Consider the following 27,103-nt stretch of genomic DNA (forward strand, 5'->3'; position numbering starts at 1 on the left):
CAAACAGGTGGGGCTTCTGATGATATGGGGGGTGGAAGGCTGAAGGAAGCGGCATGGAGGCTGGAATAATCCAGAGAGTAGTAATTAGAAGCAGCTGCCTCCTGGGGGCCAGAATGAAGAGGTTGTGGCACCTAAGCGCTCAGAGGAGAGGCTGACATGGGTGGTGCACACCTGCCGGAGTGGTTTGAGCTATGACACCCGGTGCCCATGCTTCAGGTGCCAAGAGTGGGGAGCAGGAGCTTCTCCTGGTGCTGGGGGGGTACAGCTAGAGGCTGGAAGCGGGAGCCAGTCTGTTCCTCCTTCCTCCCTCTTTCTACTGTTTGAGCATAACTGGAAGACTGATAATGCAGATGGCTGAATCCTAGCCCCAGTGTCACCCAGTAGGTGCAGAGGGTGAGGTTGGAGCTGAGAGACGGTAGGTGGAACAGTCAGATGTGGAACAGCCAACTCTTCAGATGAGGACATCCTACAACAACATGAAAACTGTCAAGCTCATCTTATTGCTAGATCTAGGGACAGTGGCCTGTGGGTCATTTTGGGGTGGTGGCCAGCTGTCTGTCTGAAGCACTGGCTCCTGGACAGGCTGTGTCCACACTAGGGCCAATGGAGGAGGCCAGTGTTGCTGAACACAGAAGGGACAGGGTTTGTGTCTGATTATCTTCAAGGGCAAGTTGAATTGGTTTGAGATTTTTGTGCATTCTTGAGGTCAAAGCTAGGAGTCATAACAGGTGAGGTCTTGTTCTAGTTCCTCTACTTGGCACCTGGGTAGTTGGTGCTGTCTGGGAAGGGCAGCTGGGGAGGGACAGATGCTGAGGGGGAGAGAGAGATGAGGGGTCTGGGGCATGTTGGGTTGAATATCCAGGAGGCAGCTGGATGTGTGGATCTGGAGCTCAGGAGACTGATCTGGGGCTAAAGATAATAATTTGCGTGCTTGGCATGCCTGAGTGGCTCAGCAGTTGAGCGTCTGCCTTTGGCTCCCGGGGTCCTGGGATTGAATCCAGCATCGGGCTCCCTGCATGGAGCCTGCTTCTCCCTCTGCCTACATCTCTGCCTCTCTCTGTGTGTCTCTCATGAATGAATAAATAAAATCTTTAAAAAAATTAATTAGGGTGCTTGATGGTAAGTGAACCTTTGAGAGGGTGCAGAATTTCCCAGGAGAGTAAGAAGAGAGGAGGGAAAGGCTGAAACCAGACCCTGTAGGACTCCCAGCATTTTCAAAGTGAGAAGAACTTGTGGAGGCAAGAGGGACCATCCTAGCAGAAATCTCCTCTGGTGCCTTTCATCTTGGGTGTTACTTATTCCAGTGGTAATAGAGAACCCCAGCAGCAACCATGGTGTGAGCTTAAAGTTCAGACCCCAGAGTGTTCCTTTGTAGGGACAGGCTCCTCAAACCACATCTGCCACAGGCGTGATGCAGGCACACACTACTCAGCATCTCCCTCCCTGCATGGCTGGCGGGGGCGGGTGCCAGCCTGTGCTGGTCTCATGTTTGGAAGCATCTTGGTCTCATGTGTGCAAGCCTGCTGGTCTCATGTTTGCAAGCCTGTTCGTCTCCTGTTTGGAAGCATGTTGGTCTCATGTTTGCAAACGTGTAAGATGTTGCATGTGCTCTGTGGTCACACAAGTATTTACCACCCTAATTTGGCTCTAGAATTGAGTTCAATCCACAGATTTTCTTCCCTTGCTTTGTCATTACAGGTGTTTTTTAGAAAGCAAAATTTTACTAAAGTTTCAGAGTCAACCTCAGTTTGGCCAAAGAGAGGTAGAACATATGTGGTGGGCTCTATGGTCTACTTTGAGATCACAGAATGGTTTCTTCTTGAGTAAAGGACCCAAGTAAACCAGTGTGGCTTAGGAAAAAGCCGGGGTGGGCTAGAGCAAGAGCAATCGAAAAACTGTTTTTGAAGAAGCTTAACTAATTACCTTTTCCCCTAAATCATAGAGATGCTCAGCATTTTGAGAAAAGCTGATACACCCACATATGAATTTATATGACCATCAGATAGATATAAGGGTGATTTCTGCATCATGAACACCCTTTCATTTTAGCAAAGGATTCTTCAGTGACACTTTTAAATAAGCAAGCTTCTGAAGTTAATTTAAAATAAAATGTGTTTTGAATGATGAAAACCAGATTACACATAAGTTTTCAGGGACATGTCCTGGAGAGGAAGTATGGTTGTCAAGTGTTGAGCAAGGTCACGGAAGTTTTTTTGGGGAGAGAAAGAATGTCATATTCATTTCTACCTTTTCTTTTCTTATCAGCATCTCAAAATACATTGACGTGGTAGTCTCTTGATTTTAGCCTGTAGCCTTGAGCTAAAGTGATACGGTGGAAACAAATGAGTATTTTAAGGTGCTTGTCCTTGGAAGAGTACAGAAGGGCGGGGCTTTGAGGGAGGGTTTGCTAAAAGGTACCGGGTGGGCTCCCAGAAGAGGACGGGAGCTGCTTGTGGCAGAGCCGGGAAGGAGGGTCCTGAATTGCATACCCCAGGCACCTGCCCGAGCCGGCTCTGCTGTGGGGGTGCCCTGCAATAGGGGGTGGATCGCAGGCCATTTTGCAGCACTGTTTTCTGACCTGAATTTTGGAGTTATGAATGAGCTCACAGTCTCTGTTTCAGGGAGATTTACAAAATCCCAGAAATGTTCTAGCCTTCCTCTCTAGATGCAGACCCAGCCTCGACTTAACGCATCTGGTGTGGCCTAATGTGCATTTAAGTCTTTTGTTTTGTTTTGGCCATTATTCTTCCCATGTCTCAGTGGCATCAAATGTCCAGAAACCACCAAACGTGAGGCCCAAGAGGATTCTCCTCCCTGATACACGGGAGCTGCGTGCTGGCGACAGCAACAGCGACCCCCTGGGATCGCCAGGACCTTCCAGTGGTGATCGGGGAGGGTCACAGTTGGTGTTCAGCAGCACTGAATTTAACCGAACAGCAAAGGCCAGAGGATGTGACGAGGGCCATAGAAACGGATTTTATTACATGGATGATTTCTTCTCTGCCTGCTTAGGAGGGTTACTGAAGTCTGGCTTTTCTTAGGGTGCTGGGGAGAGTATAGGGCTCAATAGGAAAGCAGGGGACAATGGATCACATGCACAGTCAGGGACCCTGAGGGATCTTTGTGGTCCCCAAGAGGTTTTTTTTAAATTTTTTTTTCCTAAGGTGGTGAGTCAATCAGCCTTTTCTCCAAAAAAATTTAACATATGCAGGTTGCTGACCTATTGACTGTTTTCTTTTTTAAAAAATCTACATTCTAGGGCACGTGGGTGGTGACCTGCCTTTGGCTCAGGTCATGATCCTGGGGTCCTGGGATTGAGTCCTGCATCGGGTTCCCTGCTCAGCTGGGGTCTGCTTCTCCGGGTGCCTGTGTCTCTTCCCCGGCTTGTGTGTTCTCTCTCTCTCTCTCAAATCTTTTTTAAAAAAAATCTAAATTCTATATTTGTTGTTTTGCTATGAAGGATGTGTCTTCTCATTTCCAGAGAGAACTCCTGTAGATTCATGCCTTTCGCTTGTGACATTCTGTTCAGCTGTTTGTTTTTATAGGAGGAACTTAAAAAAAATTATCTCATATAACTCTTGTACGGTAATCCAGATAAAATCACAAGTTATAGGACGCCTGGGTGGCTCAGTGGTTGAGTGTCTGCCTTTGACTCAGAGGGTGATCCCGGGGTCCTGGGATCAAGTCCACATCAGGCTCACCGCAGGGAGCCTGCTTCTCCTTTTGCTGGTGTCTCTGCCTCTCTCTCCGTGTCTCTCATGAATAAATAAATAAAATATTTTTTTAAAAAATTACAAGTTACTATTTTTGTGTCTTTTTCTGTTTTTTTTTTCCCCCTTCTGGAAGTTACTAAAGCAATAGGTTCTTGCTTTTTTTCAGCTAATAGTCATGCTTTGCATTGCTTTTATTCTTATCTAGCAACTCTATGATGAGATGATTTTTTAAATCTTTTTAACTTCTCTGAAGATCTCCAGGCCAGGAGGGCACATGTCTCAGAGACATTGATTATTTCCTTGCTATCACTCAGGGCCCAATTTCCTGGGACTTTATTGGAGAAAAGTGTCACTGATACAAATTCAAACAATATCCTTAGCGTGGGGCGGCCCTGGTGGCTCAGCGGTTTAGCGCTGCCTTCAGCCCAGGGCATGATCCTGCAGACCTGGGATCGAGTCCCAAATCAGGCTCCCTGCATGGAGCCTGCTTCTCCCTCTGCCTCTCTCTCTCTCTCTCTCTCTCTCTCTGTCTCAAATAAATAAATAAATAAATAAATAAATATCCTTAGCATGCCTTCAGTACATTTTTGGGGAGCTGTTTGTGGTGTGGGGCCTACTATGTGGTGTATGCTTCAGGTGCTGGGGATCCCATGACATTTAATATAGACTTGGTCTTGCTTTCAGGAATCTCACAGGTCCCTGCAAGAGGCTGACACATCACCAGCTTTGGTGCAGGGTGATAAGGGCTATGTTAGCACTGACTGTATCATAGGGACCCACAGGAGGGGCCCCCAGCTAGATCTCTGTGATGTAGGCCAGCTGGGTCCGAGGACCCAGAAGGAGTCCCTCAGGAGAAGCCAAGAGGGTTCTTGGCTTTGCACAAGATAGAAATAAGATCTGACCTGAGAGGAAGTGAGAGCAGAGTTTATTGAAGCCACAGAGAGAGTGCAGATATAGACAGGGCATCCAGGAGACTCAGAAAGACCAGAAGAATGAGTCTCTGCGCTGCGTGGAGTCTGTTTTCTTTTTCTTTTTTTTTTTTTTTAATTTAGGGTTATGGTCTGGTGTATGTGTCTTCTCAGACATCCAGGAACAAAAATGAGTGTTTGGTGTCCCACATGAGTCGCTTAGGCCCTGGAGCCACAGGTCTCAGGAAGTTGGTGGCCTTGGAAAACGTTCCTGATGACTCTGCCTGGTTACTCCTTAGATATTCTGTGTTATGCTGGAAGATTCCAAAGAAACTCCTTGATCTTTACAAGGAAAACCTACAGTATCTGTTCTATTAGGGCATGTGTAAGGCAGCAGTGTAGGTCCTATAAGAACAGAACAGGAAAAGGAGCAAACAAGCAGTTTTCATGGGGTCCTTTTGTTTCCCGGTCTTATCATGAGGCAGGCTGAGCATAGCAGTGACACCTGAGCTGTGCCATGAAGGGTCTCGGGGTGGGAATAGCCTGGCAAGCAACAGGCGCAGCATGTACAAAGGCAGGAAAGAACAGGGTGGCTTCTGTGTGAGAGTTGAGAAATGGAGATGTGTGGGGTGCTTCTGGGTTTGGCCATGGATGAGGCAGGGAAAGGTACAGTAGGTGGCAGCCAGATCGTGGAGGGCATGGGACACGATACGTAGGAGTGTGGGTTTTCTTCTACAGGCAACAGTCTGGAGTGGGGGGTGGCGACGTTACCTACCTGATGTTTTAGATATCTCCCCGGCAGCAGGTGGAGAGGAAGAATTGGAGGAGCCCATTCAGGAAGCTGGAAGGGTAGTTCGGGGGTGAGATGATGGTGACCTGACTGAAGGTGCGTTCAATGAGGATGGAGAGACAGAAATGCACTCAAGAGCTTCTTGGGATGTGGGAAGGACAGGGATTGATGGCTGATTAAGTGGTGGGACTGGATGGGGGGACACGTGTGGGATGAGTGAGAGGGGAGACAGATTGGTAGCATTTCGGCAGCTGCTCACTTTTACTTATATGAGACACAGAGACGCGCACACATTTTTCTGGGATTCCCTTAGAATTTCTATAAGGTCTACAACAACTTTCAGAATCCAGACTTTATCGACTGTGTGATGGTGCTTCCACCAGTTGAGAAAGGAATGTTGGCCAAGAAGTAGATTTGAAGAATGGAATGATGAGTTTGTTAATTTTTAAATTGTGTAGTTGGAGTGTCTTTGGAATATCCAAATGAAGTGTCTAGCAGGCAATTGGGGTGTGAAAATAATTGAAGTTTAGGAGAGCACTTTGGGCTGGAGGTATAGATTTCCAAATCAGCAGCATATATAGGTTGATCAGTAAATCCATGGGAATTGATTAAATCACGAGGACAGATTACATACAGCCAGAGAGAAAGGAGGCCAAGGCTGTAACCAAGGTTGAACAAAATGAAATCACAAATGTAATGAAAGAGTATCTAGGGAGTCAGGGGAGAACGCTTAGGCCACAGAGGGCAAGGGAAGGGATCCTTTCCTTTCCTTTCCTTTCCTTTCCTTTCCTTTCCTTTCCTTTCCTTTCCTTTCCTTTCCTTTCCTTCCCTTTCCTTTCCTTTCCTTTCCTTTCCTTTCCTTTCCTTTCCTTTCCTTTCCTTTATTTATTTGAGAGAGAGAGAGAGAGAGAGAGAGAGAGAGAAGGACAAGCAGACTCCACTCTGAGTGCAGAGCCCGACGTGGGGCTCGATCTTAAGACCCTGAGATCATGACCTGAGCTGAAATCTAGAGTTGGATATGAACTGCACCGCCCCGGCACCCCAAAAAAGGATGCATGCTTTCAAGCAGGGAATGGTCAGGAGGGTCAGAATGCTGAAAGCCACGTGAGCTAAGAGCTGAGATTTATCTTGGGGATTTAGAAATTAGAAGGTCATTGGGGAGAACAAACAGTTTAATGGGATCCAGGTTATAGATTGTATCAATCAAGAATGAGTTTGGCTTCCAGTCATCACAGCCCCCCACAGACCTGGGTTTCTTTGATTCACACAGCACAGAGACCAGAGACGAGAGGCCTCCAGGAGCCTTCAGCAGCTTAGTGGTACCAAGGCTGCCTCTCTTACGGTCTCCACTGGCTGCACAGCCTCAAACACCATGGGTCCCGTGCCAGGCAGGAAGAAGGAGGAGAGACTATCACCTTCATACCAGAGATTCCCAGAATCCCCCACCCCAGGGCCTTTCCTCGGGTCCTGTGGGTCCTCGTGGGTCACACTATGAGTTCTGGTAGTGAGGAGCGCTGGGGTGGGACTGGCACTGGTGGCGTAGTGAGCCTTTGCCTGGGCTGGCCCTCTCACATGACCCCTGGTCCTCTCAGCAGGAGGGGAGAAGCTTGTCCTGATTGAGCATCTGGCAGAGTCCTGCTGCCCCCCACCCCCAGGTTTGAGGGGTGAAGAGGAAAGTGGGGATGGTCTGAGTGAAGTCTCCTTAAGAAGCTGTTCTGAGAAGTAGGGACCAGGGGAGGTAGCCAAAGGGGAACATGGGGAAATGGTGCAAGGCTCTGTGGTAGATAGAGTGTGAAAAGGTGAGTCCTGTCAGGGTCAATTTCATGAGAGGTTTCCACCACCTGGCCAGTGCCCGGCGATGTGGAAGGCAGGGGAAGGCTGTGCTTTTCTTTGGTAAAGTGGCTTCCAGAGACTTCTCAGATTGACTGTTGGAAGGAGGACATACGAAGGTTGGGTGATCTAGAAATCTTTTCCCTCAAAGCTGTCCATACTCAGCCTCCACGTGTCCCCAGTGTGAAGTCATTGTAACACAGGGGTCAGCCTGGCGGTTAGATCTTGCAGCTTGAATCCACTGAAGGTCATAGCTGGAAGGGTGACTGGAGTCCCTTTTGTTCCCTTCCGTGGCTGGGGCTGACCTCCACGAGTCCCTTGCCATCTGGAAGGGTGTGTGCTCCTGTTTCTTTTTCCAAGTGTCCTTCCCCAGAGCTGAGGGCACTCAGGATTTGGAGTGTGTGGTGGGAGGAGGGGACAGTGGGACAGGGAGTTTCTGCTTGTGCTTTGACTATGGCAGTGGTTCTTGTTGGTTGCTGGCAGGTGATCAGAGCCGACTCCCTCGCAGGGGCCTCATTTGCTCCTAGGTCCCTCTGATTGGTATTGGCTTGACCTCTGCGATGAATGAAACTTTCTTTTACTGCTGGTGACACTAACCCTCTTTTGGAAGATCCTCTTGGGAAGGGTTCCTTTAATACCGGGGACCCTACTTCTGGCCCTAGGGTTTGCTGGCCTTTGATCTGCCCTGAGTTTGCAGGTGCACTTACTTCCCACTGTCTTCATTGTGTCAATGTAGGGCAAGGGATCTGGACCTCTGCTTCTGTCTATAAGTTCTTAAAATTCATAAACTAGTTGACCCAATATTACAACTTACAGGGGCTCTGTGAAGACCAAGAAAAATCAACAGGAAAAAGCCACTTGACTTTATGAAGAAATTAATTTTTTCCCCTAAGATAAAGAGTTCTAAAAAGGAATGTCAGAAAAGATCCTTTCTCAGACTTTTCTCAGCAACATTAAATGCCAGAAAATAGAACTTGCAGTGTCTCCCAAGTACTGAGGAGGGAATAGATTGACATCCAAATGTTATATGTAGCTTGGTATCTAGAGAACACTCCACTTTATCTGTTGAATGAATCCCAGAATGCAAAGGTCTCTACTCTGGGGTGGTTGCAGATAAATAAGTATTACTTGTTACTTTTGTAAATAGAAGTGTGTGTGTGTGTGTGTGTGTGTGTGTGTGTGTGTGTATGTGTATCTAAACCTAGGAAAAAGGTGGGAAGAATTGTCCCGGACTTTTAACAGTGATTATATCCGGGAGTAGGGGCACCTTTGCTTCTTAATTCTTGTAAGTCAGATTTTAATAAGATTTGATCATGTTTTACGTTTTGTATTTCTCATTATTTTTTCAATTTTATAAGATACCATCCACATAAAGAACAAGAGCTATCATTGGTCAAGGCCTGGTTATACAATTTTTAAAATTTGAAACAAGGGGTTCCTGCTTATTCATTAAAAAAAAAACCCCACAGGTGTACCATTTGTGCTAGAACTCTTTTTTTTAAAAAAAGATTTTTAATTTATTTATTCATGAGAGACAGAGAGAGGCAGAGAACACAGGCAGAGGGAGAAGCAGGCTCTTCATCGGAGACTTTTCCAGGGTCTCCAGGATCACGCCCTGGGCTGAAGGCCGCGCTAAACCGCTGAGCCACCCGGGCTGCCCTAGAACTCTTTTTAGGCTAATATTTATTGGTGAGCATTAGGAATATAACGTTCTCAGCATCAACTTCTACTTACTTCTGAAAGTGATGACATTTTCCTAGGATGGACAGGATTACTTGAGGAGAACGAAGTACATTTTTTCCAGCCAGACTGTTTCATGTGGTTCAAAACCTTTTCTGTCGTCTGATTTTATAACTCCTCTCAAGAGCTATTTTGACATTGTCCTTGTGAGGTCTTCACCTACGTGGGTCAATGAAAAGGACCATAACAGAACAAATCAAAGCAAAGGAAGAAAAGAAAAGACTACTTCCTCCCTGAGTCCCAGTGGAACTCTGGGTTCCTATGCGGGCCTGTCTGTGGTCTGGACCCCACGCACAGGGTCCCAGAAAGAGAGTGACCTTGGTAATGGATTACATTCCCCAAAGACTCTGCCTTAACTATGCAGGGTTTTCTACAAAGAAAATCCTGAAGGACTACATTTTGCTCTGAAAGAGATCAAACACCATAACCACAGGCTAGAAATCAAACCTTGGAAAAGGTCAGACTTGTAGAAGAATCGTACGGCTAATGATCACTGGATAGAGCACATGTGGGCATACTTTTAAAGAAACATGATGAAATTTATGAGAAAAAATGTCAATCTCCTCCATCAACCCTAATTGAAAATGGCCAAAGAAATAAAAACCCAGCATCAGTGCTGGAAACTAGAGAAGTCATCCACCCTTATGTCACCAACTTGGAGGAAGTTCTGCCTAATAGAGGGCAAACTGTCTCCTTGGCCAAATCATAGATATCTCTCCTGAAAAAAGAGAAAAAGCTAGGGTATGAAGAAAGTAAGTAGAAGAGATTCTACTAGACTCAGAAGGTAGAGTATTACCCTCAGTGATAGTCTCTACTTTCCAGGCATGGAGCCAAGAGGACTCAGCCTCTGTACATACTGGGAACACCTAACTACAGTTGGAACCCCTTTCCCCCTGGTGAGTCCAGGGAGATTCAGAAGCAGGTCCTATAGAAAGCTCGAAGTCAAGCCTGGCTTGAGGATAACAGGCCTTCCTGGTAGAGTGAGTGGGGTGCTCAGAAGGTGGGTGGTCCTGGGCACACTTAACCAAGATGAGCCTGGGCCAAACTTCTTTTTACTTCCCATTTCTTGTTGGTTTTTGTTATAGATTCTGGAGCATGTTTCCTAGACTCTGACTTCCCAGTAAGCAATTCATAATTCAGCTTTTCTATTTTGTGCTCACCCTTTTTTTTTTATTGAGGTTTCCCTCCCCTTCTGATTGCTCCTTTTTTATTGGAGGCATTTCTTGTTTTATGCATACAGTATCTTCACAAATGTGTCTGTGGGCATTAATGAGAAGTTTTAGAAGTTCTGCTGTACACCTTGATCACCTCTGTTTCCTTTGGGTCATTTTAAAGTTTCCTCTTTGACATTTTCCCTCATGTTCCTAGTTTTCCTTAAATTTCTGATTCTTGGCCACCAGTTGATAAGAGTGAAGGACTAGGTCTAACACTTGGGTAGTTGGCTTAGGTTTTGTCTATTTGTCTAACAGTCTTTTTATTTGTAACAGGGCTGAGTTGGGTGGGTGTGGTGACCAGTGGGCTTCATACTAGGGTGAGGGTAACAGAACACCAGATGGGAAGGCTGGAAAGAAGGGTTTTTCTCTGGAAATGAGGACTTTTATTCTTGGGCAAGGCTGCCCATCCATGGTTCGCCTGGTATCTGTTGGGATGTTGGGATGTTTGGAAGGATCTCCAGTTTCTCTTCATACCCACGTTGGGGCCCTCTGATTAGAGTAGTCCCCTCCCTTTAGATCACAGGTACACCCTACCTGCCTGTTTTTCAGTGGTAGTATTAATGGCTGATGTTTAATGAGACTTAACAGTATCAGATGCTGTTCTAAATGTTTCCCATACATTAACCTTTATGAGGCAGTTACTATTATTATTTTATCTGTATTTTGCAGCTGAGGAATTGGAGGCACAGAGGGCTTCACTAATTTGCCTGGAGTTACCTCTAGTTGGCAGTAGGGCAGGGATTTGAACCAAGATGGCACAGGGATGGACCTAGAGGGGCTCCACTGACCCTTTGGCTTTCAGTACAGTTCTTTTATCAAATCTCCTGATGATTTCCCAGGGGCTCACTCCATTCGTTTCATGTTTACCTCATTTAGACTTGGGATTTCTCTGTACAGTGGTCTACCCTCTCCCCATCTGCACTTTCACTTTCTGTGGTTTCGGTTACCCGTGGTTTGCTCTCCCTGATTTCAGTTACCTGCTATTTCAGTTATCCATGGTCAGCAATGGTCCTGAAGCAAGTGGTCCTCCTTCTGGCATGTGGTCAGAAAGTCAGTCATAGCTTAACGCTATGTGACCATGCCTACATCCTTCACCTCACTTCATCTTCTTGTGTAGATGTTGTGTCATCTCACGTCATCACAAGAAGGGCAAGTACAGAGCAGTAAGGTATTTTGAGAGAGAGAGAAACCACATTCACCTATCTCATGACAGTATACTGTAATCCATTCTATTTTATTATTAGCTATTGTTTTTGCTCTGCCTAGTTTATAAATTGCATTTTATCATGTAAATGTATCATGTATAGGAAAAAACATAGTATATGTAGGGTTTGGTACTATCCATGGTTTCAGCATCCCCTGGGGGTCTTGGAATGTACTCTTGTGGATGAGCAGATACTACTGCATGAGCTTTGAGCTTGAGAGCAGTTTTCTATCATGTGTGGGTTTGTCTACTATTTGCTCAGCTCTCTGGTCCCATCTGCTGCCTATCTTCTAAGGATTTTTCACCATTTATGGTGGTACCTCTTCTGCTGGTACCTCTTTTGTCTCTCAGCCCTATTATGTGTGTGTCATATGCCTCTCTCTCTACATATGTTTACAAGTTAATTTGAAGGTATTTGGCACAGTGGAGGGGAAGATGTGTGTATTCTGGCCACCATTTTGATTCAATGTCTGTGGTACTTCCTATATGTATTTTATCTACTTACTTCCTCTTGGTGAGATTAATATCTTTATTTTGCTGCTATAATAATTAAACTTGAAGTAGTGTTTTGGGTGCAGAGGACATGATCACCATGTAGTAGCCTCTGGGGCTTTTTGTCTTTTGAATATAGATTATTAGATTCTCTATGGTTTAGTCCTGATTCTACTGAACACACTTCCATATGTGGATAGTCAGACACGACTCTCTATTTCTACTATTCGGAAAGAAGAGGAAGAAACAAGCCAGCATTGTTTGTTAAACTTCCTTAGGGACTAGTAAATCTTGATAAATATGATGTGTGCACATACTGAAAACATTGAATGCGGGGTTTGCAGGAGGGGGTGGCTAAATACTTTTTACTGAAATAAAACATATATATTTATAGGAAAGTGACAGGTCTTCTGTTATAACAAGGTAATCTGTTATGACAAAGTGAACACATTCACATAGCCAGTTCTAGATACAGAGTATTACTAGCACCCCAGGAAGCTCTCTTTTACCATAACTTAAAGGTAACTACTATACTTCTATCACCATGGATTAGTTTTTCCTGTTTTTAAATTTTATGTGAATGGACTAGTACATGATGTTCCCTTTTATTTTTGAATTTTTTAATCAGAATCATACAGCATGAGCTTTTTCAGTGTTACATCTGATATCTACCCATGTGTTGCATGTGACAGGAGTACTTCTTCCTTTTTAATTGCAATACAGAATTGCATTATAGAAATAGCTGCAATCTATTCACTGTTATTAATCGATATTTATGTCATTACTAGTTTTTGGTTATTATGAGTAATGTTGCTTGTTCTGGTTATATATAAGGAATTTCTTCTGGGTCTTCACCTAGGAGTGGAATTATTGAGTCAGAGAGTTTGGTTTTTCATATATTCAATGATATTAGATTTTGCCAGACTGTTTTCCCAAGTAATGGTACCAATGTAAACCCCATGAAGAGTGTAGGAGTGTTCCAGTTGCTCTATGAGCCCTTGGAGAAATTTGCATTATGGTTGTTATAAAATAATTTTAGCCACTCTGGTCATGATGAAGTGTCATCTCATTGTGGTTTAATTTGTGTTTCCATGGTGATAATGAGATAAAAATATTTTTTAATGCTTATTGCCTATTTGGATATCCTTGTTTGTGAAGTTGCCTCCATAAGGTTTTGCCATGTTAAAAAATATTTAGTATGCTACCTTCCTCTCAATTGCTTGTAGGGATTCTTCTTAATGTTTGAATGTGATTCTTTGTAATGTATTGAAAATATCTTTTCCTACTTTATGACTTGATTTTTCACTCTGCCTTATTTTTAATGAGGTCCAATATATCAGTCTTTTTATTTTTATTTTTTTTTAATTTTTATTTATTTATTAGTCACACACACACACACAGAGAGAGAGAGAGAGAGAGAGAGAGGCAGAGACACAGGCAGAGGGAGAAGCAGGCTCCATGCACTGGGAGCCCGATGTGGGATTCGATCCCGGGTCTCCAGGATTGCGCCCTGGGCCAAAGGCAGGCGCTAAACCGCTGCGCCACCCAGGGATCCCTATATCAGTCTTTTAAAAAAGATTTTATTTATTCATGATATATATGTATTTCATATATATATATATCTCATATATATATATATATATATGAGAGGGGGGGCAGAGATACAGGCAGAGGGAGAAGCAGGCCCCATGCCGGGAGCCTGACGTGGGCCTCGATCCCCGAACTCCAGGATCGCGCCCTGGGCCAAAGGCAGGTGCCAAACCACTGAGCCACCCAGGGATCCCCTCTTTTTCTTTATAGTATTGGGAAATTGTCCATCCCAAGGTAATGTTATCCTATAGAATCTTTAAACTTTTACCTTTGTATTTATTTTAACATCAATGAGGAATTTTCTATTTTTGTTTTAAGTGGGCTCCAAGTGGGGTGGAGCTCCTCCAGGGTGGGGCTTGAACTCACAACCCTAAGATCAAGACCTGAGCTGAGATCAAGAGTAAGATGCCTAACTGACAGAGCCACCAAGGTGCCCCAAGAATTGTTTTTGATGTATGGTGTAAGATATGGGTCCTAAATTATTTTTAAGAGTGAAGTGATCCTGAAATGTAGGAGTTTGAGAACTGGTGATTTAGAGCTATAAATCCCTCTAAGAAACAGCTTTAGCTACATTCCACAAGCCTAAATATATTTTTGTATTTGGTATTACTCTCTTACAAGTATTTTTAATCTCCCTAGCAATTGCATATTTGATCCAGGTTATTTAGGTATATTGCTTAATTTTCTAATAATTTGGAACATTTTTGGGGTGTTGATTTCTGTATTAATTTCACTGTGGTCAGAGAACATACTCTGAATGATTTTAGTCTTTGAAATTGTTGGAGACGTACTTCATGGTTCAGTGCATGGTCTGTTTTGGTAAGTGCACCATGTCTACTTGAAAACCATTGTTATTGGGAGGAAGTGCTCCAGTCCCGTAGGGCGGGGGTAGTGGCACCCGTGGTCCTGGTTGCCAAGGCCACCGAGCCTGGGGCTGTGGATGCTGTGTGGCTTGTGGCTTGTGGCCCGTGGATCGTTACTTCACTGGCTGGTACAAAGCCGATGTCAAAGGCAAACCCTGTGAGGACCACTGTATACTACAGCACTCCAACTGAATATGTGTCATCACATGGGCAGACTCTCATCCAGTTTTCAAAGTGGAAAAACAATTAAAAGCATCTCCTATCAAATCAGTACTAACTGTAGCCGACTTCAGAACAAGGTCTCTGGGAAATTTAAGCGAGGGGCAGTTTCTAATGGAGTTTGCACCTCTGTGTAAGATTTACTGCTCAGATGGAGAAGAATATACCATATCTCGCTGTGTTAGAGGACGGCTGATGGAAATGAATGAAAACATTCTCCATAAGCCATCTATTCTTCAAGAGAATCCGTCAACCGAAGGCTACATAGCAGTTGTATTGCCCAAATTTGAAGAAAGTAAAAGCATAACGGAAGGGTTACTGACACAGAAACAGTATGAAGCAGTCGTGGGGAAGCGCATTAATGCCCCAACAGCTCCATCATGAGGATTGTAATGGGGTAATGAACAATGTGGCATGCTTATCCCTCCCTGGCCTGTGGCCTGAGCAGTCCATGCACTACAGAGCCACCTGCACATGTGAAGTGCTTCACACCCAGCCATCCGCAGAGAGACCTGACCTTAAAACTTAACCTCGTTTCCCTTCTTTATCTTATATAACGAGTCTTGGTTCTTGTTTTTGTCCTCAGCCTCCCAGATCTGCCCTGCCCATGTACTCACTCTGTTCTTTGCTTTTCTAACAACTGGCAAGCAGAGGATGTTTTTCTGATAAAAAATAAAGCACTTTGAGAAAAATTTGGACAAGACAGATAAGTGTCAAGTAGCAAAGTAAAAATAATTTAACCATTGTCCTATAACCCATTGGTAAATACTACATTTTGATATGCTTTGGTTTGAATGTGATGGCATGGTTATTGTTTTTGCCTCAATTTTCCTTCAGTTTGAAGTTGGAAAAAAATCAGGCTTTTTTAACCCATTTGGCTTCTGAATGACATTACAGAAAAGGCTACTACAGCCTCTCCAGCCCTAGCTCTTCTCCCTTTAGGTAGTAGGGGAGGGGCAGGGCGTAGAGTATACCTCCTCCACTCCTTACACAGCGCGTCGCTCGGATGGCCTTCTCTAAAATAAAGTCAAATGTAACACTGGCTTCTTAAATAAGGGGTACAGGAAAAGGCTTTGAAAACCACAAAGGGCTTTCCCAACATGGACGTGTTCTAACGCAGTGTAAAGCTGCTTCTCACAGTCCGTACAGTATAGTCGCTCGGTCTCCCACTCTAGCTGTGGTTTAGCCAGCCAAGAAGTTATTGAGAAGGTGCTGTAATCCAAAGGCACAGATGCCTTTGAATGGAACAAAAACTTTTGCATCATCTAAACTAAAAACAGAACTGATTTATGCTTTAAGATTGTCTTAAATTAGCATTTACACTGAATTTCAAATAAAAGGACTTAAAAAAAAAAAAACATTGTTATTCTGTCCTGCTTGCTGTAGTTCTCCACACGTAAATTAGATTGTTCAAGTCAAGTCAATCTACTGATAGGTTTTTTGGTCTGTTTTATTGGTTACTGAGAGAGATGTATTAAAAAATTGAGATATTTGAAATCATTTTTATAAAATTTTCCTTTATATGTTTTGAGGCTCTGATATTAAATGCATACAGATTTAGGATTCTTATTTCTTTTTTTTTTAAGTTTTTATTTATTTATTGGAGAGAGAATGAGCAAGAGAGAAAGAATATGAGCTGAGGTAGAGGGCACAGAGCTCAGAGAAGGCTCATAGAAGGAAACTCCCCACTGAGTTGGGAGCCTGACACAGGGCTGGATCCTGTGACTGCAGGGTCATGACCTGAGCTGAAGCCAGCCGCCTACCAGCTGAGCCACCCAGGTGCCCCTATGGTTCTTATTTCTTAATTTTGAATTATGAAAGGTTGAATTGACCTTTTACCATTTTTTAATGTCCTCGTTTATTCTAGCAATAATGGTTTTGGTCTAAAAGTATATTTTATGTGTTAGTATCCAGCTTCTCAAGATTTTTTGTTATTGTAGAAGTTAGTGTTTGTCCAATATCTTTTCTGTTTATTTTCCTATCATATTTAATGTGCATCTCTTATAGGCAGGAAATAGTATAGTTTAATATTTTATAATCTTGGCTAATGCTTTTTCTTTGGTTGAAATATTTAGTCCATGACATATAAAGTAATTACTGATATTTTTGCATTTAAATCTGTTATTTTTTATTTGTTTCATTCTTGTTTATTTCTCCTTTTTTACTTTCTTTTGAATTAATCATTTTTATGATTCCATTTTCTTCTCTAGCATCTTGCTTGTTATAAATTTATGATTACTTAAAAAGCAACCTTAGAGATTACAACATGCAATTTTATGTGGTGGAGTCTTTCTTAAATTAGTACTTTAAAACTTCCAAGCAATAAAAGACCCAGTAACAATTTATCTCTACCTCTTTAGTGGTGGCTTTTGTGCCATTTAGTTCATGTTTTAAAATTCTACATATATTTAAAACCTCACAAAGTATTGTTTTAAGCAGTCAATATTCACTTAGATTTAAGGGATGTTTTTACTTGAAGAACTCCCTGTCATGCTGCTGCTGCTGCTGTTTTCTCCTCCTCCTCCTCCTCCTTTTCAAATATTTTATTAATTTATTCATGAGACTGAGAGAGATAGACAGAGGGAGAAGCAGGCTTCCTGTGGGGAGCCCGATGCAGGACTTGATCCCAGGACCCTGGGATCATGCCTTGAGCTGAAGGCAGATGCTCAACCACTGAGCCACCCAGGTGGCCCCTTTTGTGCTTCTTTTGGTGTGTGTCTGTCAATGAAAAATTCTCTCAATTCTTTTGTCTGAATATTTTTTAAATTTTGCCTTCCTTTATGAAGGGTCTATTCACTGAGAATGGAATTTTAGGCTGGCAGATAATTTCTGTTAACACTTAAAAGATGTGATTTCATTGTCTTGTAGCTGTGTCATGATTTCTGCAGCATTGTCAGCTCACGTTTTTTTTGTTGCTTTTTTGGTGTATTTCTTCTTTAAGTTTTTCTGTTTTTGGTCTTCAACTATAAATGTGTTCTAGGTATGTGTTTCTTCATATTTATCCTGCTGAGAGTCACAGAACTTTAATTTGTAGTTTGATTTCTTTTGACTATATTGAACAATTCTTGGCCATACTCTTCAAATTGCTTCTTTGCAAAAAAAAAAAATTGCTTCTTTTCAATTTCTCTGTCCTTTCATTGTAGAACTCTAAAATATACATATTTTAGGTGTTTCCACTATGTCTCATATGTTTATAATGTCTTTTTTGTGTATATTTTTAATCTTTCCCTTTATGTTTCAATTTAGATATTTTCCAGTACTTTATCTTCCAGTGCACATATTCTCTCTTTCTCAGTGTCTAATTTTTACTAAATCCAGCTGCTGAATTCTGAATTTGTTATTGCATTTTTCATTGACAATTTCCATTTTCTCTCTTTTAATGATTTCTAGTGGAATTTGCCTTTGTCATCTATTTTTTTGAACATAGGTAATTATAATTATCTTATAATTTCTGATGTTAATTTGGGATTACATAGTAGAGTATCTTTTTTAAAATTTAGTTTCAGGGGCACCTGGCTGGCTCGGTTGGTAAAGCATGTGACTCTTATTCTTGGAGTTGTGAGTTCAAGCCCCATGTTGGGCATAGAGCTTACTTTAAAAAAGCAAATAAATAAAGTAAAATTTAGTTTCAGGGTTTTTTTGTTTGTTCAGTCTCCTGGTATATCAGATGGGTTTTTTAAAACAAATTATTATTTTAATGACAGATATTTGTAGTTCTGGGTGATGTTCTCTTCCTCCAGGGAGGATTCAGTTTTATTCTGACAAATAATGAGGAGAAAGGCAGTCCTGAACTCCAGTTTTATCTCTTGATCACTGTGATACTGCAGAAATCTCTGCTGAGATGTTTAGCCTTCTACTAGCCTCTTCCTCCTGGTATCTTAACATCTTGTCTAGTGTATATGCAGCTTAGGAATTGTCAGAAGCCTCGAGAGGAAATTTCACATAACTTGTTATGTTCACTTCTTTATGTTCCTGGAATTTTGGCCTCTTATGTGGTTGGTTGCCTTGGTTATGGTACACTCCAGTTTTCCTTTCCACAGTCCAGGGAAACTGCTGCAAGTTCTAGGCTGGTGTGTTCTACTCAGCCTTTATGTCCTATGTTGTAAGGCAGATATCTTTCCAAAGGGAAAAAGCAGCTGTAAACCGATGGCTCTTCTCAGTGCAATTTTGTTCTCTGTGATTTTGGCTGGTCAGATCCTGACTGCCTTGGATGCATTTTGAAGCCTTCAGAAATTTAATTTTTAATTTTAATTTTGAAATAATTTTAGACTCAGAAAAGTTGCAAAACTAGTAGAGAGCTCACTTATACCCTTTACTCATCTTCCCCTGATGTTAGCAACCTACAAATAACCTTAATTATTTATATTTATCATTGAGTATTGCCATATTTTCCAAGCTGATAATAGCAGAATATGACTGTTAATTGGTTAAAAATAAACAACAACAATAACAACAACAACAAAGGGAGCCAGTAGAGAGGGTGACATTTTTGGTGTGGGGCTTCTCCAAGTGTATGTCTCAGAAATCTCCTCTGAGACTTTTTTCCCTGTATGAGACATCTTCCAGTTAGGGGAGAGGGGAAATGCTGCATCTTATATGCATCCCCTTGAAAATCCACAGTGCCATTTCCATTTTAAAGTCTCTGAAAAATGTTTCGGTAAAGAGATCTGCCAATTTTTGTTTATCCCAATGTTTCCAAACTTACATGGCCAAGGACCTGTTTTTTTTTTTTTGCCTGTTCAGCCAGTGTTTTGTGGCACACTTATTAGGAAATACTGTTCTAGAGCACTTTCTAATTTATCCTGAGGTATCAATTTTGCTTTTTTGCATTTTCTCCTAGGTTCTGGCTTGCTTACTGTTTAATTTCTTGCTTCATTAAAGGTAAGAAGGTGGAGAAGCCAAGGTTTCTTTGAAAACAGATATTTGCTCAAGAAGAAGGCCAAGGCTGTGTTAACATTTACCACTAAGACCCCAGACACATCTAGCTGAAAAGCCAAATGCAAACCTTTGTTTCCCAAATAAACTTATTTTACATCACTGCTCTGTTGTAGTCTTTGAAAATGCTTTTTGTTTTCCTATTGCTGATGCAGTTGGAGAGGAGATGGCAGATAGGCTTCTGTCTCTGACTGTAGGACCCAGGCACCTTCAGATATGCCTCCTTTACAGCAGGATCTTTCTCCCTGGGTCAAGATTACATGAGCCACGCTGACTTGGCTACATGTTTGTGTTTCAGATTTGCAGCTTCTGTCTGGCATGCCCAGGTCAGAAACGATGTTGGTGACAGGGAAGATGAATAAGTGAGGACAGCTTGCATTTTTAAAGTTGAAGAAGGTAGTTGGCAGAGTTTTAGAGTGAAATTTTGACCCTCTTCCCCAGTCTGCCTCTTCATGTGTGTTCATCTCCTAGTGGATCCTCCCTGTCCATCCTCAGGCACCTGTCTGGTGCCTTCTCCTTGGGCCACTTGGGTGATCTTCCTGGATGAAAGGGAGATCTGATCACACCACTCACCTGTTTGGAAGTCTCCACTGCCCACAGGATTAAGTGCAGCCTTGGGATCTGGCCCCTGCCTGGATGCTTGTATATTCATTTCCATTTGTGGTCAGTCTTTCATATCAGTTACCCTTACTGATCACTGTGCTGTTTCCTGAATGCCCTCATATCTTTTTAAATAAGGTATGGCTGAGCTTATGCTGTTCTCTCTGCCAGAAATGCCACTCTTCTCTGGTCATCTTGTTATACTGCACATATCCTTCTAGGCTCTGTTCTGGAGCATTCTTGGCACTTACTCATCCATATAAGTTGCTTCCTTCCATCTAGTTTTTTTTTTTTTTTTTTTTTTTTTAAGATTTATTCACGAGAGACACAGAGAGAGGCAGAGACACAGACAGAGGGAGAAACAGGCCTTCTCGAGGGGAGTCTGATGTGAGACTCAATGCCAGGATCTCAGGATCATGCCCTGAGCCAAAGGCAGATGCTCAACCACTGAGTCACCCACGTGTCCCTAGAATTTAGATTTCTGTGCTTAATTTTTATTGGGGAGCATGTTTTTGTTACTCTTAACCCATCTTTGTTGCTCATTTCTTTCTAGTGGTTGTAAATGCTTCCACCTGGCTTCCCAAGGCCCCAGTGATGCAGGGTAGTTTCTCTTCTCCAGTGACATTGGTGATATCTTGACCTAGCCAGAGAGCTGGGCCTGTGGATTGCCAAAGGTGCTGAACTCAGACAGTGGTTTGCATATAAATGTGTTGTCCCCCCACTCCCCACCCCCATCCCTGACTTCCTTTCCACCCCCTGGGTTTAAGCAAAGCCTGATTCTAGGCTCTTGTCTCATTCTTGTCTCATGGGGAGCTTGTAGATACCTTTTTACCCAACAGGAACCAGGGCCTGTAGCAGACAAGACACCAATATAACTGAGGCTTTAACCCTGCCCATTGTGTTGTTTTTCTGTGCCTTTTCTGGTCCATAAAAACGTTCATTCTGTTATTAAAGCCTTGCTTGTCTCTATGGTTCCTTTTTTTTAATATTTAATCTATCATCACTATGTTTTCGGAGCATAGGGGATGTATCAGAGTTGAATTTATCCAATTAACTTCACCAGAAGAAGCTTGAGTATTTATATTTAGCTTCCCACACTTAGAAGAAATAGAACTGCAGTTTCTGTAACTCTTGAATGAGGTCAGGAGCCCTTAGGGATCATGCCTGTCTTTTTTGTCTTTATGTCCATGTACCAATTGTAGTGCCTTACACATAGATGCTCAACTGTATTCTTTGATGAAGTATCAACTATCATTGTGTCGTCTAAGGAACTGATACCAAGTGTATATTTATACTTACTTTCTCAGAACGACTGAACATCACTGGGAAATTCAGAAAAAGCAGAAGAATGATCATGATTCTTACCTGCGACTCATGTTGAAAACCATCCTATATTGTCTCTTTCCAAACAAGAAAGGAATATTAATCTCACTAGTTTTTGTTCTTAAAAGTGGGATCACTCCTTCATGTATTAGACTCTCTGCTTTTTGGAAATAGAACAGGTATAACCTGAACCAATAAGAATGGATTCAGATTAATGAAGTTCCAGGTCTGCCTCTCAGTACAAATGAGATTTTCAAGTGGATATTTTAAAACAGGGATCTATGCATGGGCTCCTGCAGGGAGGGGAGGTCATGGTCACCCTCGGAAATTATAGGCACCTGTACCAATCGATATTTTGCTGTATAACAAAACACCTCAAAACATAGTGTGACTCAAAAGCAAAAGCTATTCACAATTTTGTGGGTTTGTAATTTGGCCCGGGCTCACTGGGTAGGTCTGTTGGTTGGCTGATCTCAGTTGGGCTTGAGCTTACTCGTCTGTTAGTAGTCAGCTGCCAAGTGAGCCGGAGGTTTCGTGCTCTGAGAGGACTCAGCTTGCAAGACTTGTCTCTGCCCTGAGTGGGCTTTCATTCTGCATCATGCTAGCTCAGGCTTATTCATGTGGAGATGGTTACAGTGGGCCTCAGAGGGTGAGCAGGAGTATGTACTCAGCCATTATGGCTATAACGTACCAATAAGGCTTGAACTCAGTACTCCTTTCTTTTTTTTTAAGATTTTATTTATTTATTCATGATAGTAACACAGAGAGAGACAGAGAGGCAGAGACACAGGCAAAGGGAGAAGCAGGCTCCATGCAGGGAGCCTGACGTGGGATTTGATCCCGGGTCTCCAGGATCGCGTCCCCGGCCAAAGGCAGGTGCCAAACTGCTGTGCCATCCAGGGATCCCTGAACTCAGTACTCCTGCAGGGTTGCTTACTTTCTGTTCTATTGACAAAAGCTAGTCACCAGGTAGAGAAATCGACTGCACTTCTTAGCAGGAGAGCGACAAGGTATTTGGCCGTTTTTGCAATCTGCCATGCAACAAAATGAGTGTTTTACCTGGGAAGTGGTTGCGTAACTTTCATTAGAGTTTCAGAATATCACCTTCAAAGTTAACTAATATTTTAAAAGATTTCAGTACTGAACAAAAAGATGTTTGGGGGATCTAAATGATGGATGCTTCCATGTAAACACTGCTTGAGGGGGTGGCACTGGAATTCTGGATTATTTTTGTGGAAGGTTAGACTTGGTATCCAGGCATTAGGATAGTGCCCTCTACATCTGTACTGAGCCTGAAAAATAAAAACTGTCATCCAATGTATCACGTAGCTTTTGTTGAGTAACAAAGCACTCTGATGTGGAGTGTAAAACAACCACCATTTGTTCAACTCCTGTTTCCATGGGTGAGCTGAGGAGGCTCGCCTCAGCTGGGCTTTCCCATGTGTCTGCTGCAATCAGCTGCAGGTCAACCGGGGGCTCTGATTCTGCAGATTGACTGGTTGTCTTGAGGGGTGTTTGGGCCTATTCACATGATGGCAGCAGGATTTAAAGAGAGTGATTAGAAGCATACAAGATCTGCTAAGGCCTGCACTTCAGTCTGTGGTTCAAAACAAGTGTCAAGTCCAGCCTGGATTCACAAGGGAATAGGTAGACTCCAACTCTGGCCAGGAGAAACTGCAAAGACATAGCTAAAGAGAAGATAAAAAATCATGGCCATTTTATAATCTTCCCCTATGTACTCTGTCCTAGTAATTCCTTCTCACACCTCAATTTTAAGTTACGTACGTACACCTACATTCCTCTTATTAAATAATAATACTGTATTTGCATTGGCAGTGTAAATAGTAGCAGAAAGTCACACTTACATGTAAAAGAACCTGTGATCCTTTTACCATTAATTGGTGGTAACCCTCCCTCTTCACTACTGATTTTTAAATTCATATAAATATTTTAAAGCTATAAACAAATTGTGTTGATGTGCTTGACTAAGGAAAGTGATTTAACTTATTTTCTACTTTCAATCCTCCCTGTTCTCTAAAGCAACCCACGCTAGAGCCAGAGTCGCTTTGCTAAAAGGTTTCTTCAACTACATTGCTTGATAAAGAACCTTTAGGGACTTCACAGTCATACCTCTTCACTTGGCATATGAGAATTTGTGTGATCTGGCTTCTCTAACTTTTGGCTTTTATTTTCCTCTATTCTTGTTTGATCACTATTCATTATAGTCAAACCAAGTTTCTTGCTGTTTCTCAAACAAATTTACCCTCTACCAGTGATTCTTAACCATCCAAAGGCATTTTTGGTTGTCACCGTGTGGGTATGTGTGCGCCACTGACATTTAGTGAGTAGAGGCCAGGGATGATGTTAAATATCCTGTAATGCACAGGACAGGCTCCTGTGACAGAGAATTATCTGGTCTAAATACCAGAGTGGCAAGGTGGTAAAACCCCGTCCTACACATTGCTGTCTCTGGGTGTTTTTCCGCACTGCCTCATGCTGTGAAGCTCCTTCCATGCTGCCTGGTGAAATGTCCTTTATCCTTAAGTGGGCAGCTCAAATGCCAAGCCTTGTAGGAAACAGGTCCTGGATGTCTCCCCTCTTCTGCCTGTGGGCTCTCAGGATCCTACAAATCACTAAAATGCCTATTATTTGGCATGTTTACAATAATTTGCATCCAGCACTATTTTGTTCATATTTTTCCTCCCTTGTATTTTAGTTGAGTGTGCATGTATTAACTCTTCTGCTGAACTCTAGATTCCTGGATGATAAGGATCTTATTTATCTGTGTTTCTACTAGAGCACCTACCATGTACTTTACATACAGTAGATGCATAACTATCTATTGAGTGAGTGAGAAAATACATATTTCCATGTCCTTTGATACAGTTACCTGTTCCAATTTTCTTAAAGGGTTTAGTAAAAAAAAAAAGAAGAAGAAAAAAAAGATGCAACAAGCTGAACCTGAGTTGTCTTTTTTTTTTTTTTTTGGTTTTGTTTGTAATGGGTTGAGTTAAAGTGTGATAAATTATTGTACAATGCAATTACTTGTGTTTATTTCCACAGCTATTTAGCGAAAAAATAAGTGGTGTTGAAGGAACGAAACTAGATGACGAATTTCTTGACATGGAAAGGGTAAGAGAGCATGTTATTGTCATTTGTATTACAAATTTGATTTTCATTGTGATATGAGATGTAGTGATAATGTAAAGGACATTAGAGTGGGACTCTGGGATGTAGGTAAAGGCCCCCTAACACAGACATGGGATATGGCTGTTTGGTTCCCTCTAGTGGACAAAGTTCAGAATGCTCCAAAGATGGTCAATCTTGGCAGTTATTCCAAGGAAAAGACCAAAGTAGGGACCTCTGGGTAGTTCAGTGGTTGAGCACCTACATTGGGCTCAGGGAATGATCCCAGGGTCCTGAGATGGAGCCTGCATCAGGTTCCCCGCAGGGAGCCTCCTTCTTCCTCTGCCTATTCCTCTGCCCTTCTCTCTGTGTCTCATGAATAAATAAATGCTTAAAAAAATACGAAAGTAATTGTTTATCCTGGAAAATCAAAATGTATTTCTGGGATGAGACACTTCAAATACATAGAGATTAATTCACGATGCAGAGGACTCTGACTCTGTTCCCACATGTTGTAGAAGCTGAGTGACAAGTAACTTTTATCTGGGTTCTGGTACTAGAACCAGCACTGTGAACTTGAATACGTCTTTCATCTTTCCTGACTGATGACACAAGTTTGATATGTGTGCCCTGACTACCCACATGGATGCTGGGATAATTATGCAAAAAAATTAATGTGTATGAAAGTATTTAGAAAAATACGATGATCTTGTTATAGAAATGAATGTAATATGCTCTGAAGGAAGACTAGAAATTCCGTCCCTTAATGATGATGAAGTTCTGTTCCTGATGATGTTTCCTCATCAGCTGTATGAGATAGCCAAGGTAGAGGTAGAACTGGGACTGCTAGTAGTTACCAGCTTCCTCAGTTTCCTTCCCCATGGTCTTGGGCCCTTTAAACATAGGCTTGTTTTAATAACTAGACTCCCCACATGAAAGAGGGCAGAAAGAAAGCAAAGAATCTAGCCTCAAGTGTTGCATCAAGAATACAATATACAGCAGGTTGTAGAGCTATCATCAGATGCAGGGGGAAGAAGTCCAATCCCAGGCTGTGGCTTGGAGGGTTCCTATCCTCAGGATATCCTGGCCCTGGCCAGACTTTCCTGTAGGGAGCTCCTTATTTTCAGGATGAGCACTATTAAGTTTCTAGAAATGTTAATGCTTTGAGAAGAAAAGCTCATTTTGTTTTGCTTTTGAAAAAACTTATTTCTGAAAATTGAAAAACATAGAAATATTTTAACATCATTGGCATACCTGGAATTACTTTTTAAAATCCCTTGGTATATAAAGATATCATGTGTGACTCTATTACTAACAATGATTCAGCTTAAATGTTAAATTTAAAAGCACATTTCAGCAATTTTAGTTTCAGCTGATGGACTGAGATTCCTCTTGTTTACTTCTTTCTCTCCCAATGAATGACAGAAGAAATATAAAAATAAAATCTAGTTTTTTTCCTTACAGCAGTGAAAAGCATGGAAATATCTAATATGTGACCAGAGGTTTTAAGGACTTTTCTGGAAGAGAGTAGACAGTATCAGACCCACCTAAAACACGGCACAGAAATGACAAAGGAATGGAGTTATTCCATGGCAAATCCTAAAGTTAATGGAGTTATTCCATGGCAAATCTTAGTCCTAGTGGAGGACCAAGAGAAATGCTGAAGTAAAATTTGATGCAAAAAATCAACAACCATCAAATGGAAAAAGTTATAAAAAAGAGGGCACCTGGGTGTCTCAGATCATGATTTCAGAGTTCTGGGATTGGGCCCCTTGTTCAGGCTCTGCGCTCAGCCAGCAGTCTGCCTGAGGATTCTCTCTCTCCTTTACTCTCTTGCCCCCACCCCTGTTTAATGCTCTCTGTCTCTCTCTTTCTAAAATAAATAAATCTTTAAAAAACTATTAAGAAAGATGCAGTCATCCAATCTATCAGAAAATTGTAATAGTTATGAACCATTATGCACCACATAACATGGAGTCTAAATACATAAAGTAAAGGTTGTCAAAAATACTGGAAAATTGACAAAGAGTAGAGGATTTCACAGACCTCTCATTAAATAACAGGTTCAATTGACAAGATTGGCTCATAGATGATTAGTATAAAATACGATTACTAGATTTGATTATAAATAGATGAAGATATCTGCATTCCTCAAATTGAAAATCTGTATTCTTTTTAAATCCTTTTAGAACGATTGAAATAATTATATACTAGGCTCCAGAAAAAAAAATTCCCAGTGTAAAATATAGAATACAAGGATTGCAAGGAAGGTACAGTTTCCCAATTCTGGATGTTTGGAAGTTTAAAAATGCATAAAAATTATTCTTAGCTTGAAGAGGAAAAGAAAGTAAAATCAAAGGTCATTTAGTTATGAGAAACAAAATTCTGTATATCAGAACCCATGGTATATGGCTACATTTTAAATATACTTAATGGAAAACAAATGAAGAAAATGAATAAATCATTTAAGTCAAGAAGCTAGGAAAGTAACAGCAAATTAAGTCACTCTACGTGAAATGAAATCAATACAGATAAATGAGAGATTAATAAAATAGG

The 27,103-nt window shown here is 42.0% G+C and overlaps 1 protein-coding gene and 1 pseudogene across 7 annotated transcripts in view; both read left to right on the forward strand.

Annotated features, from left to right (window-relative positions):
• SH3GL3 (SH3 domain containing GRB2 like 3, endophilin A3) overlaps nt 1-27,103 on the forward strand; it is a 135,603-nt gene that overhangs the window by 58,338 nt on the left and 50,162 nt on the right. For 6 of the 7 annotated variants that reach the window (XM_072737434.1, XM_072737438.1, XM_072737439.1 and 3 more), the window contains one exon: nt 24,485-24,553. In XM_072737434.1, coding sequence (XP_072593535.1) covers nt 24,485-24,553 — 69 coding nt within the window. Of the gene's footprint in view, nt 1-19,403; nt 19,445-24,484; nt 24,554-27,103 lie in introns of those variants that run through there. The other variant, XM_072737436.1, reaches the window with a different exon arrangement.
• Nucleotides 11,201-15,861, forward strand: LOC112922860 (protein Abitram pseudogene; annotated as a pseudogene).

The sequence above is a fragment of the Vulpes vulpes genome, chromosome 14 (genome assembly GCF_048418805.1).
Source record: "Vulpes vulpes isolate BD-2025 chromosome 14, VulVul3, whole genome shotgun sequence".
Classification (NCBI taxonomy): Eukaryota; Metazoa; Chordata; class Mammalia; order Carnivora; family Canidae; genus Vulpes; species Vulpes vulpes.